The sequence below is a fragment of the Liolophura sinensis genome, chromosome 1 (genome assembly GCF_032854445.1).
Source record: "Liolophura sinensis isolate JHLJ2023 chromosome 1, CUHK_Ljap_v2, whole genome shotgun sequence".
In the NCBI taxonomy this organism is placed as follows: domain Eukaryota; kingdom Metazoa; phylum Mollusca; class Polyplacophora; order Chitonida; family Chitonidae; genus Liolophura; species Liolophura sinensis.
This window is the reverse complement of record NC_088295.1, coordinates 4729616-4749431: the sequence shown is the minus strand read 5'-3', so window position 1 is coordinate 4749431 and position 19816 is coordinate 4729616. Positions and strand designations below refer to the sequence as shown.

Below are 19816 nucleotides of genomic sequence, written 5' to 3'. Positions count from 1 at the left end.
CGTTATTGGAGTCAACTGTTCCCTGTCCAAGCTGTCGTAACAACTGCCTATGTGATAGGGGAATCCATGGATGGAGTTGTCCGTCAGAGTGTACGTAGTCCGGCTTGTTGATCCGTTACATCTCGCCTCATCGACTTACTGTATAATTTGTCGAGGTTTCGACAAATTGCAGACGGTACAACTTGTCAAAATTAAAGGACACTTTTGTCATTTTGTTGCCATTGCGCATGCACACTCATAACTATCCCTTGCTGACTGAATGATGACATACCTCTAAACTACAATACACATTCGTATTCAGTCAGTTATTAACTAAAGATTAATCTAAGGATGTAAGTCTTCTTCTTTAGTATTGCTGACTTACTCGATGTAGACAAGATCGATAGAACATTGCTTAGTACATCCACAGCTTGACTTGCAATGTAAGGGAAATAACTGTTAAAAGATATGCACTAACAACGGCCCTTCTGATGATGAACTAGCGTTCAAAAGGCTGTGTCTGGCGCCATTGCTCTCTGAAGATGTGTTGGATTGCTTCTTGTTGAATGTACGTAAAAACAACTTTTCGGAAAGACTTCAGTTTTGTTTTTCTACCTTTCTAACTTGTGGATTTTCAATTTTGCCAGCAGGTTCCTTCATTATATCAATTTTAAGATTAATAAAGGTTATTTTAAGAAACAAATAAGACGTGGTCATTTTTTAATGGCGTCTACAAAACGTAAAGTGCCTTAACATTTGGGCCCACGTGTGCGAAACCCTCATAACGTTACCAGCACGTAACTACCATGCCATGTTTTTTGCTACTTGATATTAGCCTGATAGTCTTTATTTCTACAAATATTAGAAATATATATTTCCCCCCCAAAATAACCCGACAAGTTACTACAAATCTTACAACCAAAATCCAAAAAAAATATAATAAATAAAAAAATAACATAATACCGGTAAAAATTAAAACTTCGTATAAAAACAACGAAAGTTGCGCTAATATGCATAACTGAATTACAAATTTGTTGTAAAAAAAAAACAACACAGGAAATACAAGATAAAAAAATAGCAAACGTCCGCTTTTGGTCTCGGTAGCTCTCTTTGTATGAGATCTCTCATATATGGAGGATCGTTGCTTACACGTGCGTTTTCCTGCTTTGTTGAGCATGGCTGGACTGCTGTAGGAATGGGTTCCAACAGGGTTACACGAACAACAAAACAAAACAACACATATCGATATACATTTTATTTATTTTTAACGCATAGACCATCATGCCCCTTAACTGAAAACCAGAGATGTGGAGCATTGCAGCTAAAGCACAATCATGTGTCACACAAGCAGGTTCGTAAATTGTACATTAGAGCCGAATGAAGGAAGTCAGTGGAATGGTCTGGCATACCCTTGCAGTTCTTCCATACAGTCCCGATATCTTTGTACAATATCTGGACTAGAAAACAAGCAGAAAGAATTTAACTAATACATTAGTTTCTTCGATTGGTAAAACAAACAAGAGAACTGTGTTTTTCTAACATTAGAACTCAACTGAGCCAAGGAGGCCCCTGTACAGACGTATAACAAGACATGTTTAATGTGCATAGCTCACACAAAAAGGAAAATGGGTGTTTAGAATAATAGCAATTACACGTAGCAGTGCTTTTAATTCCATATACATTTAATGTACTCAGTAAACAAATAATATATAAAATGATAACATAACACCTGAATTCTACGCTAAGTAATAAACTTGGCATTTCTAGAGGTATAATATGTGTCCATTGAGACACCAGTCTGTCAATGACAATACCTTGCAAAAGCCCAGTTTTCTGCGTGATTGAAATGAATACTAGTATTGATATCATAATAACACCTACAAATGTTTCTCTACTCTGGTGTGCACGCTTTCTTATACCAGTAAATCTCTTTGTGTACTGGTGTGCCTTAAAACGATCAGCGTCATCTATATAGAAAACATGCATGACTGACACAGGCTGGTAGAGGATACCTGAGTGAGAACTGAGGAAAGCTCAGAAGAGTCCTGGGACGTTTTTTACATGAGTACCCCATTTCAATGAGGTGAGCTCACCGCCCTCCTAAGGTGTGTGAACCGGTACTCTAACATATACATGTACATGCATTATAACCGCTGTAAATGGCATGAGTACCCCCATTGCACTGAGGTGAGCTGACCGCCCTCCTAAGGTGTGTGAACCGGTACTCTAACATACATGTACATGCATTATAACCGCTGTAAATGGCATGAGTACCCCATTGCACTGAGGTGAGCTGACCGCCCTCCTAGGGTGTGTGAACTGGTACTCTAGCATATACATGTACATGCATTATAACCGCTGTAAATGGCATGAGTACCCCATTGCACTGAGGTGAGCTGACCGCCCTCCTAGGGTGTGTGAACCGGTACTCTAACATATACATGTACATGCATTATAACCGCTGTAAATGGCATGAGTACCCCATTGCACTGAGGTGAGCTGACCGCCCTCCTAGGGTGTGTGAACTGGTACTCTAACATATACATGTACATGCATTATAACCGCTGTAAATGGCATGAGCACCCCATTGCACTGAGGTGAGCTGACCGCCCTCCTAGGGTGTGTGACCTGATACTGGAACACATACACGTACAAGTATTGTAACCACTGCAAAGGATATAAGTTTCATGCACAGAAACGTGCTGAAAATTCTGGCTGCAAAGGGTCAATCTCTCGGAAATTGTCTGTATGTGGATTTCAAACCCTCTCGATACAATCCTTCCTGCACTTAATTATAGCTAAGGGTAGGGCCGGAACTAAAGGTTTTAACTGTCATGATGTCAGTCATGAGGCTGCCTGCGCCTTCCAGTTTTCGGCACGTGTCGAGATCGGCTAGTTTTGATTGGTTGAGCCTGGATGTCATAACCTGGACGTCTTCACGGGATCCCGGCGGTGACCTCGGAAACGCTCTGTAAAGTAAAATAACTGGTTGGAAGGGGTTTAGTTTCCCAGAGAAATACCTGGCTTTACAGGCACGATAGAGTATTGAGGTTCGGCATGGTCGAGTACTAGCCAGAATATGCAGTTTTACACATGAATATCACTAGCAATGACAGTGTTTCTGACATGAAGGGCTCGATCGGTCTTGTTTCCCGCCTCCGTGAATGATCATCATGTATAGGTCCTTCCCGTGAGTCTAAAGCCGCTTCAGGCTTCTCAGTGTGACGGGATCCTGCCATCCTGAAACGAAAGACGGGGGACTGAGGATAGATCTGACACCAGCGGGAGAGGCGGCAATAGCACGGCACATGCGGGCGAGGACAGTGGTTGGCGGGGGCAGGAGCGTGGTGGATGGGGGCGATGAACGTGGAGGATTGGAAAGAGCGCATGTGGATGCAGGAGAAGAGCGTGGCCGGTGGAGCCAAGAGCGTGGTGGATGGGGGCGAGGAACATGGAGGATTGGAGAGAGCGCATGTGGATGCAGGAGAAGAGCGTGGCCGGTGGAGCCAAGGGCGTGGTGGATGGGGGCGAGGAACATGGAGGATTGGTGAGAGCGCATGTGGATGCAGGTGAAGAGCGTGGCCGGTAGGGCATTGTGGAAAGTAGAAGGCGAGGGGGTGCAAGACGCGCTACAGATGAGGTGTAAGATGTGTGGAGGATGAGGTGCAAGACGCGCAGCAGATGAGGTGTAAAACGTGAGGTAATTCAGGTGCGAGATGCGTGGGGATGAGAAGCAAAAAGCTTGAGGGATGGGAAGCAAAGAGCAAGAAGGAGGGAAAGTCAGGAGCATGGCAGATGGGAAGCAAAGAGCAAGAAGGAGGGAAAGTCAGGAGCATGGCAGATGGGAAGCAAAGAGCAAGAAGGAGGGAAAGTCAGGAGCATGGCAGATGGGAAGCAAAGAGCAAGAAGGAGGGAAAGTCAGGAGCATGGCAGATGGGAAGCAAAGAGCAAGAAGGAGGGAAAGTCAGGAGCATGGCAGATGGGAAGCAAAGAGCAAGGAGGAGGGAAAGTCAGGAGCATGGCAGATGGGAAGCAAAGAGCAAGAAGGAGGGAAAGTCAGGAGCATGGCAGATGGGAAGCAAAGAGCAAGAAGGAGGGAAAGTCAGGAGCATGGCAGATGGGAAGCAAAGAGCAAGAAGGAGGGAAAGTCAGGAGCATGGCAGATGGGAAGCAAAGAGCAAGAAGGAGGGAAAGTCAGGAGCATGGCAGATGGGAAGCAAAGAGCAAGAAGGAGGGAAAGTCAGGAGCATGGCAGATGGGAAGCAAAGAGCAAGGAGGAGGGAAAGTCAGGAGCATGGCAGATGGGAAGCAAAGAGCAAGGAGGAGGGAAAGTCAGGAGCATGGCAGATGGGAAGCAAAGATAAAACAGGATGAATGATAAGTAGTAGTAAGACTGGGTTTAGGGTCTTAAGTAAAATTGCGACCGGGATGGTCACCGTCATTTATCTTCATTCCATGTCTAACGTAGATAGGAAAACCCCCCAAGGCGTTCTCAGTAACAACAGGCATTTATTATACCTAACATGGGAGTCACCAGATTCTGAAGTCCTTACAGGTCAACTCCCTCACCTGCCTTTCTCTTTTTGAGAAACAACCATATTTATCCATACAATAGTATGTTTACCTAACTATTGGTAACAGTTACTGGTTTCAGGTATAAACCTGTTCTTTAGTAACAAACACTGACTGATAAGTCATATGTACATGTGGAAAGTTAATCTACTTAACTCTGTACACTTAATCTACTTAACTGTGCATGTTAATGTACATGAATTACTAGGCTTTGTACAAAAAGAGAAAAGAAATGCACCATGCTAGTATTGGCTAACAGATTCTGGCATAGAGAGATTGTAGCTAGAGGGCGCAAATAGGTTACAGAAGGCTCAATTATTGTTCAGAGTTTACAAGTAAAACATTCACAGTTATACAGAAACATTCACAGCTGTACCTTCTACGTTTACAGTATTGAAAAAAAGATCACACAGGTGGAAATTAGCTTCATTACAGAATAACATTTATTAAGCTTCACGGGCCGACCGCTGGGCAAACTGGTGCAGATCGTCTTTCAAGATGATTTCCTTACCTTCAGAGAAACCCTTATTGTCCAAGCCCTCCAGAGCCGCTCCGTTATCAACGGTGGAGATCGTGCTGAGCCTATTCATGGACTTGCCCTGTTCCACGTCGTCCACAGGATCATTCTCATCCTCATCTTCCGGTGGCCAGTGGGCTTGGATGAAGATGTTGTACACAAAACAGGCGACAGTGGCGCCAACTAGGGGACCCACGATCGGCACCCAGAACCAGTTATAATTCCGGTAACTGCAATTAAGTGGGGAAAATTCATTATATTCATCATCAGAAACACTTGCACTTGTTACATTGTTTTTAACAAAAAAAAATTTTGGTATAGATGTGCAAGAGTCGCATAACATCAGTTTATTTTGGCATTATTTCCTGTTAACAATAGCTATAATACTCGTTGCTGAGAAATTCATATGTTACCCATGCCTACGCACTGACTATCCCCAATCTAATACATTGAGTATAGGTTGCCTCATAGCATATGACCGGACTCTAATGACCATCGACTTCGACTACCTTACTTACCTGATTGGTTCTATCCCCCATCCCGCCACGACCGTGAAGAGGCGAGGTCCGAAATCCCGGGCTGGGTTGATGGCGTAACCACAGTTGAGTGCGAAAGATGTGCCAATCGCAAAGACGATCAGGCCCAAAGCAATGGGTAACAGACCTTTTGAAGGAAACATATGTCGCTTGTCTGTCATCGCCAGGATACACCCAGCCAAAATGAATGTTCCAAATACCTGTGGAAAAGGGGACGTCTAGTAAGTGGTTCTCAGTGAGAACTTTTTCGTACATTTTGTGGAAGATTATTGGTCTCGTTTCGCACACTTATACATGTAGTAGCACCATGTGCACTTCACTACAACATATTGTGTAAAGTATGTATTTTATTTATTTATTTACTTGATTGATGTTTTATGCCGTACCCTAGAGTGTTTCACTTATACGGCGACGGCCAGCACTATGGTGAGAAGAAACCGGACGTAGCGAGGGGGAGACAGTAAGACCACATTTACGTAACTAGCTCAATAAAACGGCGCCTACAGTAGGGCAACATTTATGTAACTACCGTAATAAAACGGTGTCTACAATAAGGCCATATTTACTTAACTATCGTAATAAAACAGTGTCTACAGTAGGCCCATGTATACGTAACTACTGTAATAAGGCAGTATTCACAGCAGTGCCACATTTACGTAACTAACGGTACAGTAATAAGACGGTGTCTACAGTTGGGCCACATTTACGTAACTACCGGTACCGTAATAAGACGGTGTTTACAGTAGGCCCATATTTACGTAACTACCGGTACCGTAATAAGACGGTGTCTACAGTAGGGCCACACTTACGTGACTACCGTAATAAGACGGTGTGTACAGTAGGGCCACATTTACGTGACTACCGTAATAAGGCGGTGTATATAGTAAGGCTGAGTAACTACGTAACTACCGGTACCGTAACAAACGCATTGGGCCACATTAATGTAGATACCGTAATAAGACAGTGTCACTTACAAGTAACTATCAGGGCAACAGTATTTACAATCTTTAAAAATGATTTAAAAACCGTCTGTTCTCATAAACCGCCATGGCAGACGGCAGCGTCTGACGGCGTTACCTGGTCAAAGAAGCAGTTTGTGGTGGAGACGTAATCCTGGGGGAATGTGGAGAAGATTCCGGCCGTGGCCTGGGGTCCGTACGTCTGCCGAACACCGCCGTCATAGTGGTTGATGGCATCTGCGAGTTCAAACAGTGTAGTAAAAACACGGAGGTATTTATTTATTTGATTGGTGTTTTATGCCGTACTCAAGAATATTTCACTTGTACGACGGCAGCCAGCATTATGGTGGGGGGAAACAGGGCAGAACCCGGGGAAAACCCACGACCATCCGCAGGTTGCTGGCAGACCTTCCCACATAGAGCCGGAGTGGAAAACATGGAGGTAAGGTTTGTAGATATTGATACCTAACGCAGTGTTGAAGTCACAACGCATCATAAAGACTGTCTAAAACCATATTCTAATAAATTCTGAAAGCCACGAAGACAGAACTTGAGGCGAGGAGGATAATTATGTAACATAAGGTGGGCAACATCTATATATGTCAGGAAAATAATGTCTAGAAAAAGATTTCGCAGCGTTTATTAAACAACTGTTCCCGTAAAAGTCTAGCCATATCCCCTGAATAGTGTATTGTCTATATGAACAGATAACTGATAACACGTCCTTTCGGATTTATAACGCACCTTAACAGGTAACATTCATCACAAAAGTCGGTCGCAGTCCTTCTGTTTGGCGTTTGTTATCCTTTATTTCCATAAAATGAGACTGTTCAAGAGTGTGAGCACAAACAGCAAAGACACTACATAATTACACTAAACACCTGTACAGTTTCAGATTTATTTATCTTCAACCTACCATAGATCAGTTAACCTGGAAAAAAACCCTAAGAACTCGATCAGAAAAGTGTGAGTGTAGCCCGGACATCAGAACGTAGAACGGTTGGTACGTTACACTGGTGTATGAGTATACTTACCATGGTAAACCCCGAACTGTATGGCAGCGGCGACAAAGGCTGCGCAGACCTGAGTTATGGCGTAGAACGGGTATTTCCACCAGGGTATTCTCCCCTCTATGCAGAAAGCTAACGTGACGGACGGATTCAGCACGGCGCCTACAGCATCAAAGGAGACATCATAAGATATTAACTTCATTAAGCATACATGTGGATAAAATATCATTGTGAAGGTAGTAAAATTCAGAAAAGAGTTAACAACGGCTGCCATCTTGGGCGCTGATGATGCACAAAGTGACCATTGGATGACTGCCGTAATGTAAGTAAGTAAATATTTGTTTTGCTCGCAAGTGTAATCTTTGATTCATATAGCCTTGTAGCATGATAACATCCCCCGCAAAATGTTTAAAGAATGGGTCAGAATAACGTGTTACACATTTGTAAAGAAACCTTCTGATGTGTTTAATCACCCCAGGGTTAGGTTGCGTAACGATAAAATATTTTTTGTAAACTGCGCAAATTAGCCCTATTGCTGTTGTACACTTCACCTGTGCTCCTTTCCATTACTTTGTAAACATCGCATCTGTTGTCCATTTCACCTGTGCGCCTTTTCATTACTCTGTGAAAATCGTATCTGTTGAAGCCTTCATTTAAAGCTCATCACATTCATACAGGCCATGTTCTTATTTCGGCCTGTTCAATGCTCAGCACCAACTACAACATCAATTCTTAACCTCAAGGTCAACACAGTTGCGGAGATAGTTCTTGTACACACTCATGTGACATATCCATACGGCTGTTCAGGAATGAATACTGTCTAAGTCCATGTATGTAGCCTTTCACATATATTTGTTGAAAGTTCTACTTTGTCTGCAATTAGTCGAGAAATGTGTACATGTTCACCGTGTACTTGAGGTCAGAAGGACAAATTCACAGCGAATGCGAGTCATGCTCACTACGTACCCCAGGGTCCAAATGACCAGTATACGACGAATGTGAACTTTGCTCTGAAAGTACCTAAGGTCCGAATGATAACGGCGAATTTTATTCATGCTCTGTACACACCTGGGAGTTCGAATGATCGTGATTACCGTTCAAGCTCACGAGGGTTCGAATGACAAATTCACAGCGAACGCGAGTCATTCTCACTTCGTACCTGAGGGTCCAAATAACCAATACAGGGCGAATGTAAATCAAGCTCACTGGGTACCTGAGGATCCGAATGATCAGTACACGACAAATGTGTGTCAGGCTCACTGCGAACACGAGGCAGCACGTGAGTCATGCTCTGTATGTGTCTGAGGGTCCAAGTGACAGCGAATGTGAGTCAGGCTCTGAACTTACCTCAGGATCCGAATGACAAATCCATGGCGAATGTGAGTCATGCTCTGAACTCACCTCAGGATCCGAATGACAAGAGCATGGTGAATATGAGTCATGCCCTGTACATACCTAAGGGTCCGAATAACAAGTTCAGCGAATGGATACCTGAAGGTCCAAATGACCAGTACACGCCAAATCTAAATGGCCAGTACACGGTGGATGTGAGTCACGCTCTAAACGTACCTGAGGGTCCGAATGACAACTACACCGCCAATGTGAGTCATGCTCTGTACGTGCGCCAGGGTCAGCATGACAAGTACATGGCGAATGTGAGTCCTGCTCTGCACGTACCTGATGGCCCACATGACCAGTACACGGCGAACGTGAGTCCTACGCCTCCGGCCAAATTCACCGTCAGAAAACTGCTCAACTCCTGCCTGCTCAACACATACTGGGCACCAGAGGCTACCGCAAACGTCTGCGAGGAAATAACATAGAAATGAGTGCATGTACGTACACTAGTCATGTCAATCAGAACACCCAAAACAAAGCCTTCGTGATAACACGTGAATATCTCTGTTGTAGGTAAATGCAGAGAGACTGTATAAGATTCAGAAAGTTTTCTCTAGTTTCTAATCTATAATGTTATCAGGTATGGGTGGTTGTATAACCATCGATCTAGGTGTCATCACAATATAATTATTTGAATTATTTGACTTTTTTTCCTTTTTTCATTGTGATGACACTTGCATTATAATTTATTACACTTTAGGGAAATCAGTACGTTTTATGAAAATTGTATTTGTTTTTCCCCCAGCTCTCATTATAATCTGTTGTGACAGAGATGGTGATGATGGAATGGCAGGATTAAGGCTTTTCAGGTAAACACGGGTCTAGTTTGAGGCATTTTGTATTGGGACGATGGCAGGACAAAATGGTTGACGACAGAACACTGACTTTCCTTTGCATGCATCTTGTTCATAGTTGATAGTGGGACATGGGTACTACGTTTAGAGCATTTTCCGGATAAACACGTCAACACTGTGTCATTTTGTAGATGATCGATAATAGTACACAAATGACAGTACTCTGTCATTTGTCATCTCACAGATGTCAGCTCTGAATTATCTTGTAGATGATCGACAATAGTACACAATAGTCAACACTGGATTATCTTGTGGATGACTGACGATGGTACACAAATGTCAACACTGCATTATCTTGTGGATGATTGACGATGGTACACAAATTTCAGCTCTGGATTATCTTGTGGATGATTAACGATGGTACACAAATTAAAGCACTGGATTATCTTGCGGATGATTGACGGTGGTACACAAATGTCACCACTGAATTATCTTATGGATGATTGACGGTGGTACACCAATATCAGGTTTAAAGCATTTTGTGGATGGTTATCAATGTTACTCAGATGTCAATACTGATACATCTTGCAGATGGTTGACAATGGTACAGAAATTAAAGCAACAGAACACAAAGGTCACCAAGTAAAGGGGCTGTTTTCTTTGCACCGTGTTAAAAACACACGATTATAGATGGACTCAGCAGGTCAGTGGGCATCTTAGGCCTGTATAAAAACACTCCATCTGTTTTATCTATGGTTGCACACCCAGGTCACTCACACATTGCACCAATTATACCTGTCATATATTTGCTAATAAATACGCCCGATAAATTTCTTACTCAAACAAAGGTTGAGATTAGCTGTTCTTGCGCTGACCACGTGGCGGACTGAGGTTCCCAGCTGAGACGTCCGCGTTCGCGGACAGGACCTAAATAATGACCTTCTCAGACGTCAGTAGTTTAGTACAAGTATGTTATGATTAATGACTTTATCCCAAAATACAAATATACCTGCATTAACTTTTAACCACGATAAACTATAAGATACCTTTGCTTTGTTTGAGAGTCTCGCGAAATGTGTCCACAGTACACACAGTACTGGATGGTAGGGCAAGCGTATATAAGCTTACGTATGTAGCATGACAATTCATTATTTAACTTTTAATGAAGCATTTCAAGCTTGTAACAGAGCAGTAATTAAACTTTCAGTGTAGCCATCTGCCCTTTTTCAACTTTTTTTTCAACTTTCCCAGAATGCGATTTGTCGTATGAACTGGTCGAATGCGACAGGGGTATTGAAACTAGGACAATTCTATCTCGTAAGCTGCATTCAAACCATGTGATTTGTCGAATTCTACATGAACTAACGCATGAACTAACACTACTTTCATTCGACGAGTGGTGTGAGCGCAGCTTGACAAGAGGTCTACTGTTTGATCTGCAGAGGCCGCCAACCCAGACTGAAATACATTCACATGGAGAATGCAGCGTCTGTAATGCAGCAGAAGTTTTCGTATGTGATGTGCAGCAAGGCCATTGTCAGTTTAGACTGACCGTCCAAATTCTACAAACACAATCTTCATGGTTGAAAAACAAGAGCCTTACAGACTTCAAACACAACCTTTACCATCGAAGAACAAGGGCATGAAACTTCAAACACACGCCTTAACGGTCTGAGAAAAAGAGCCTTAGAGACTGTAAACACGTTTCACGGCACGAGAAAGAGATTGTAGGTATAAACTTCACTGCCCGAGAACAAGCACCTTAGACGCTGTAAAGACAATCTTCACGGTCGGAGAACAAGAGCCTTACAAGCTGTAAACACAAATTTCACTGCCCGAGAACAAGAGCCTTAGAGGCTATAAACACAAACTTCACAACCAGAGAAGAAGAGACGTAGACACTTCAAACAAATTCTTCACGGCCCGAGAACAAGAGCCTTAGAGGCTGTAAACACAACCTTCACGACTCGATAACAAGGGCCTTACAGGCTGTAAGCTTAAACTTCACGGCCCGAGAACAAGAGCCTCAGAGGCTGTAAACACAAACTTCACGACCCGAGAACAGGAGACTTAGACACTTCAAACAAAATCTTCACGGCCCAAGAACAAGAGCCTTAGAGGCTGTAAACACAACCATCACGACTCGATAACAAGAGCCTTACAGGCTGTAAGCTTAAACTTAACGGCCCGAGAACAAGAGCCTCAGAGGCTGTAAACACAGACTTCACGGCCCGAGACAAAAGCCTTCAAACACAGTCTTCATAGTTGTTCTCGGGCCGTGAAGATTGTAAAGCTGTAAACACAACCTTCACGGCCCTAGACAAAGAGCCTCAGAGATTTCAAACACAATCTTCACGGTTGACAAAAAAGAACCTTAGAGGTTGTAAACACAGCCTTCACGGCCGGAGAACAAGAGCCTCAGAGGCTGTAAACACAGCCTTCACGGCCGGAGAACAAGAGCCTCAGAGGCTGTAAACACAGACTTCACGGCCGGAGAACAAGAGCTTCAGAGGCTGTAAACACAACCTTCACGGCCGGAGAACAAGAGCCGCAGAGGCTGTAAACACAGACTTCACGGCCGGAGGACAAGAGCCTCAGAGGCTGTAAACACAGACTTCACGGCCGGAGAACAAGAGCCTCACAGGCTGTAAGCTTAAACTTAACGGCCCGAGACAAAAGCTTTAGATGCTTTAAACACAATCTTCGCGGTTGACAAAAAAGAGCCTTAGAAACTTTAAACACATTTTATGTCCCTAGAACAAGAGTTAGAGATTATAAGTATAAACTTCACGGCCCGAGACAAAGAGCCTCAGAGATTTCAAACACAATCTTCACGGTTGACAAAAAAGAGCCTTAGAAGTTGTAAACACAGCCTTCACGACCGGAGAACGGGGACATTAGAGATTTCAAACACAATCTTCACGGCCCGAGAACAAGAACCTTACAGGCTGTAAACACAACCTTCACGACCGGAGAACAAGAACCGTAGAGATTGTAAGAATAAACTCCACGGCCCGAGAACAAGGGCCTTAGAGGCCGTAAACACAATCTTCACGGACCGAGAACAAGAGCCTTAAAGACTGTAAGCATAAACTTCACGGACCGAGAACAAGAGTCTTAGAGGCTGTAAATAGAGCCTTTACGGCCCGAGAACAACAGCCTTAGAGGCTGTAAACACAACATTCACGGCCCGAGCACAAGAGCCTTAGAGGCTGTAGACACAACCTTCATTGCCGGAGAACAAGAGCCTTAACTCTGTAAGCACAACCTTCATAGCCGGAGAACAAGACCCTTAGAGACTGTAAGAATAAACTTCACGGACCGAGAACAACAGCCTCAGAGGCTGTAAACACAACATTCACAACCCAAGAACAAGAGCCTTAGAGGTTGTAAACACAATCTTCACGGCCCGAGAACAAGAATCTTAGACGCTGCAAACACAACCTTCACGGCCCGAGAACAAGAGCCTTAGAGGCTGTAAACATAACCTTGACGGCCCGAGAACAAGAATCTTATAGGCCGTTAACACAACCTTCACGACCCGAGAACAAGAGCCTTAGAGGCTGTAAACACAACCTTCACGACCCGGAAACTACAGCCTTAGAGATTTTCAGCACAATTTTATGCCCCGAGAAAAAGATTTATTTATTTATTTATTTATTTGACTGGTGTTTTACGCTGTACTCAAGAATATTTCACTTATACGTCGAAGGCCAGCATTATGGTGGGAGGAAACCGAAACCATCCGCAGGTTGCTGTCAGACCTTCCCGCCCCCAAGAAAAAAGAGCCTTAGAGATTTATAACACAACTTTCAAGGTGAGTAGATGATATACATATATATGACAGCATGTCTCAGCATGTGTATACCCAGCATTTCTTGTACTTGTCCAAGATACTACGTGTATAAATGTGTACGACTGTATCCATGTAAAAACACATCGTCACTAAATGTTTACCACACATTCTTTGTTTCAAGTTTTTCCTATCTTATCTGATATGGGCGTGGGGATCAGATGTGACGGTATAATGTCAATGTCCCACCACACAGCGATAAGAGAAATACCACTGTCAGAAGAGTGGGGGAATAGTGGACCGCATGCTATCAGTAAGGTAGAGGGCGTTGTAAAGATACCCTCACATCTTCTCGCATAACAAACTGTAAACAGTGACCTTCCGATACTGTTTAAACTTAACAATCGATTGATTACTGGCTGAGAAGCTGGTTGTATAGGATGTCATTAAGCGTACATGTATCTTGAGTACGCGATCAAAGCTGAGCGGATGGGACGATAAACAACCTCTGCACAGAAGTGTTGGTTTTTGTGTGGAAGAGAAATCGTTACCTAGCAACGGGGGTACGCCGTGATATATAATATTCTTTTTTAACACATGTTGCATAATAGGCGATACAAACAGAGTCTTAATGGTGTAGGTACACATTTATATAAACCACTATGCTTCACGCTGCATTGACCCTAACTTGCCCCAAAATGCTGGTATATACGGTACACAGAATGGAAAATAATGTTTACAGCCTATACCAAGTTCAAATAGTACACACATATAATTGCAGTAGGTACCACTTCCAGTGAAGTCAAACTTGAGATTCTCTCTTTTCAGATTCTCATAATCCATATTGTTTCATATATTTTACATGCAAAGAAAATCAGTCCATCTAGAAGCAGTTTCATGTGTTTGAAGAGTTGTGCGAGACAGAGGACTAAAGTTTATTGTTTGTATGCTAATCAATAGTAGGCATGCGTACTTGTAACATAGACGTTAGATTAAAAATCCAGTGAAACAGACTCAGGTATGATGTACTTAAATAAGAGCAAATGGCATAATAATTACTTAAAATCTGTATACAATGTTTGGAAAAAATTTATTCATTTTATTTGATTGGTGTTTTACGCCGTACTCAAGAATGTTTCACTTATACGACGGCGGCCAGCATTATGGCGGGAGGAAACCGGGCAGAGCCCGGGGGAAACCCACGACCATCCGCAGGTTTTGGAACAAACGGAATAATTACACAGCAGCGCCGCCATTTTCGTGTAATTGTATACCAAGGCAAAATTCTAATCAGGACCAAGTAATGGCTTTTCAAACGCATCAGTGCATGTTTGGTAATTAAGAAGTATAGTTCTTTTTTGTCCAATAAATATATTAATATGGTAATTATATACAAAGACGTTTTAATTGTATAGTTACATCAATACCGGCAGTGTGATAAAGCGATGGGTCAGGACTGCGAACCAAATTAACACTTAGAGTATGGAGGAGTGAACAACGACAGGACCGGCCCTCAAGGCATATACAGAAATAGAGTTAGCCTTCATGTACCTCTATCTTAAGAATTCTAATCGTTTCGTTAAGAGAGGCCAAATGTAACAATACATTGTCTACAGGTACGGTGGTCAGAAGTAGAACAAAGAACGAATGGCTGGTAGAGACAAAAGTTCAGTAAGGATTAACCAGTACGGTAAATTGCGTCATCACGTGACGCTTGAGAGATTGAAGTTGAAAAAAAAAACGTAGGACAACTCTTCATTATATAGTCCGAGGGATCTGACAATGCGACATGAGGTCTCCACGTGCTTGTTTTAAATACAGCGCAAACCTTGAGTTCAAAGAAGAGTTCTCTCAGGGTGGGATTAATTAGATCACCGTATTCAGCGGTCACAATACGCCCCGGCCTGACATGATTATAACGCTCAAAATAAAAAAGCTAGGTGAATAAATATTACCATTGTGTCTGGCGCAGAAATAGCTGTTTTGTCTCCCGACCACCTAGAGATTTACAGAAAATATCCATGAATAGATTGCAGCAATGCATTCACCCTTTCTCCACCACTTATAGATTCCTTGGTGAACTTGCTCAATAATGTAAACCACAGCCCTGTATTCATCGCACTACACTGTACACCTAGGCTGAAATCACATGTTTCCGGAGAAGTCTGAATCTCACGAGCAATACAGTGACATTTTTTTTTACAGATTTTTAGGAATGGAGTAGTACTCAAATATCTCCCGACCTAATATCTCTCGTCAGCTTCTAGAAAAATGCCATTGTGATATTGCTGTGCATACAGGGCCACTTTAACAAAAATTCGTAAGTCATGTTTCTCAAACATTTTTCGTTAAAGACGTTGTCTAGGCTATTGCGCCATAAGGTGATGTGATTTGCGAAAAAGTTACGAGAACTTGATTTAGGAAGCTTTGTGCTTACTTGTCTAGTGATAGAGCCAGACTTGGGTTAAGCACGGAGGTGTGAAGGTCTCGTGTCCGTTGTGTTGATCCTTGTCGTTTAAGCTTATTGGAAACACGCTTAATCTCCTGTAACAGGTTTAAGCCATAGTAAGTAGACGGTTCACAGCAGATTGTCACGTAATAACACGGCGTTCTCACTGTATCGCTTATTCACTTCACACTATCCACTAACCACATCAAGTGTGTGTATAACAACTGTCAATATTTGGATGCTATTCCGCCTGTTACGGGCAGATGTTTGTCTTCATCTTCTGATCACGGTCAGTGCCTCAAACAAAACTGAATGCTCACCTCATTTGGTCTATTACAAGACAACTTTTCAACCAGCCCAGTCATTAAAGACCGCAACTTCCACTATCACTTTCTATTAAGTACCCTCTTAATACCAGAATGTTATTTCCGGTGTTGCTTTTTTTCTCGAATAAGCATTAGTAAACATTCGTCTCGTAGAGATTGTCTGATAAGCATGTTGGATTCAACTTTAGGTTGCCGTCATACCACAGCTGTATATTCGCTCAAACAAAACAGACACACACGCACACACACAGACACACACACACACACACACACACACACACGCACACACACAGAGGATTGGTGACACCTTTGCAACACAGCGAGGTGTAAAATTTTGAATCATAATTAAGACAGCCCATTTTCTGCACCAATAGTCCAAGTAAATGGTATGATATAAGGGTATAAAGTGGAAAACAGCAATAGTTACATCTGTGTGTGAATTGACTCCTATAGACATAATGCTTACAACGCAGATGAGAAACAAACTGTACCAAATCATGTTGAAAATGTGAACATGCTATCTTGAAGCATGCACTTATCTAAATCTTTGTGCAATAATTTCAGTGTACTTTATTACACTAAAATTAAATTTTAGTGAAATTCTGAACTTCTTCCGTTAATATTAGTAGCGTTAATAGCACCATAAAACTTAATGTGAAATAATTAACTTTTCACTAATTGAAATGACGGGATTCCCACCGTATTTACCGGTTGCCAGCATTCCAGTGATAGGAGAAAACGTACCCATTCGTCATGTAGCTCAAACTGTGCCTTATAAAATGCAAGAGTTTGTTGACCACTTCGACTTGAAGAGAAAAATATATCAATTTACATGGTAGTATGTCTATGATAAATAAGAAATTCCTGATATAGAATCAAGCCAGAGGAATCATATACCCTGCATGATTGCTTTCTTGGCTTTCCTCAACAATATTCTGTCACGTCACTTTCTAGTGGAATTGGATTGATTTTCGTGTAACATGCAGACCAGTATAAAATAATGAGAGTGCGACATAAATCCGTAAAAGTACTTCTATCACTTTCCTTCAAAATGGATAAATCCATCGCATATAGCGCCTCCTACGTCACCAACAGGCCTGTAAAGATGTTTGAGCGCAGAAATAGTTCACAACTATAAGTTTTCTGGTTTATACTGATAGCCTACATATGTTAAACTGCCGCAGACGAGTGAGCCCTCAAGTACTGGAAGGCCCAATTAAACAGCGTTAAGTAATTAAAGTAGCGCTTCTATAAAACCACCACTCAACACTCAGGCAAACAATGCCTATTACCACAGTGTATGATATAAGAGGATCATAGGCTGGGTGAGCGTCTGTCTGATACTGCTTATACGTTGATGAACAGAACCCAAAAGTGTACAAATTCATATAAAATAGGGATGTTCAATGTCCCTGACACAACACACCATGGTCAACCGGATGGAATAAAATGGAGACAGATGAAAGCGAAACGTACAGTCCCTAAAGGAACTGCCTAAAACTACCACCTTTATCCAAATCCGATTTTCTTTGACCCGAGGAAGCATCGAAAACTGACTGTCCAACCTTTCAGTTTATTGTCAAAACGGATTGTCCTTTTTCTAAGAAAGTACTGACATGCAACCAATCAAACCTTTATCTGATCAATAAACCCATAATCTTTCATCCAGCGAAGTATCGAGAACTAACTGGCCAAACCTTCAACATATTATCAAACACTATAGTTGTCCAGGAACTGTGGATGGAAGTGTACAGAATCCTGACGTGTAGTTTGATTAAAGCGTGCATGGTGGTCTTCTCAAAGTAGAACATTAACTAATACACACAGGCAAGGAAACCTTTCTAGTGTGTAAATTTTAGCTTCGGCATTGTCATGTTCTTACATTAGAACACATTTGTTGTTATTACGTCCGCCATAGATATCCTTTTACATTAATCATTGTATAAGCATTAAGATTCAACTTAAAACGGTCAAATGTCCATAAGCCACAATGCAAGTCAGATCCCGAAACCAACTCTGACTAAAAGTCATCGTTTGTTCATACACTGGGAACAAGAAACAAATAAATGAATTATTTTTTAAGTTATTAAAATACCTTTGAATATTATTTTCAAAATACTTCTATTCCAAGAGATGTTTCTATCACAACGTTTCTGTCGAAAGTCGGCTCAAAGTTAGCTAGGTACCATACTTACCACCAAGAAGAAGGTGCCGATGAATTCGGACAGGATTTCTCGCCCAAGTGGACTACGCACGCGGATTTTGGACAGTAAGTATGCCCGGAATCGGACGTACTTTGAGTCCGGCGCTGTCATGGCCGACGAAGCTCACAGTTTCCAAACTTCGGGTAATATTTAAATCTCAGGTTAAAACTCTTGTTGGTATGATAGGATACACTCAGTTAGACTATTTTGTGTGAGCACCTTGGAGGGCTCCGCGAAATGGTTCTGGTGACAAGGCCAGATAAGCTAGAGAGACCTTCCTTATTACGCTCACTCCCACTGTCTGAATAAGATTGGCACTCGGATACTACAAATAAATCCCAACATACCGCAAGCCGGGCGATCTTATTGGCCCACTTGGGTCGCTATCCAGAGCTCTGTACCTACTATATAGATAAACTGTCCCCAATCAGTAGGTTACAGTGGGGATAAAGGATTGCTGAGATGACCGGGACTGGCCTGACCAGCAAATTGCCCGTCCCTTTACCGAAAGTAATAATAGATCACTGACAGGCCAAATCAGCTAGCCTCTGCGATGTTAACATGTTATGCATATCATTAAAATAACTTGCATATGTGTATAACACGACACAGGCGTGCCTCAATCAGTGCAGGTGTCCTCCGCCTATATTCACATATTCATACATATTGTGTTATATGTAATTCATACAATGCATTACATACAGTGTATTTGTCATTTGAGACTGGTACGGGTAACTTCACAGAGATGTCAACTGAGAAAATTGTAGCTAACTTCACGCAGATTTCAACTGAGAATGACATAAACGGTATAAATAACTGCATAGACGCGTGCATAGGCCTCGCTTGAGAACTGTGTAAGTCACTACACAGAGGACCTCGCTTGAGAACAACACGGATATCTAAATAAAAACGACGCTTTAAAACACATTTTGTACCTACACAGTATCATCGCTTGAGAACTGTGTAGTTAACTGTACAGAGACGTCGACAGAGAAATACATAAATAGCTTCAGAAATGTCGCTTGAGAACTGCTCTAGATAACTACACAGAGCCATATACTGAGAACGGCATATGTAGGTTCACATAAACGTCGAACAGTGTACTGTAATAAACACGTCGCTTATTAACTAAACATATCATTTCTGAACACCAAAACAGCACCTGTTTATTAAGTGTAACATAAATGTGATTAGCTTTAGTATGTGTATTTAGGTAACTACATCGAGGTGTCGGTTGAGGATAGGGAAAATAACAGATTACACTATGTAGAGGTGTCGG

The 19816-nt window shown here is 42.3% G+C and overlaps 1 protein-coding gene across 1 annotated transcript; it reads right to left on the bottom strand.

Moving 5' to 3' along the window:
• Positions 1-1234: 1234 nt before the first annotated feature.
• Positions 1235-18648, bottom strand: LOC135461867 (aquaporin-10-like). Its single transcript, XM_064739136.1, has 7 exons — positions 18529-18648; positions 9251-9377; positions 7598-7735; positions 6682-6800; positions 5587-5804; positions 5063-5298; positions 1235-2948 (listed from the first exon to the last, which is right to left on the bottom strand). Exons 1-7 carry the CDS (start codon positions 18646-18648, stop codon positions 2899-2901), a joined length of 1008 nt encoding a protein of 335 aa, XP_064595206.1. The 3' UTR covers positions 1235-2898.
• Positions 18649-19816: the final 1168 nt, after the last annotated feature.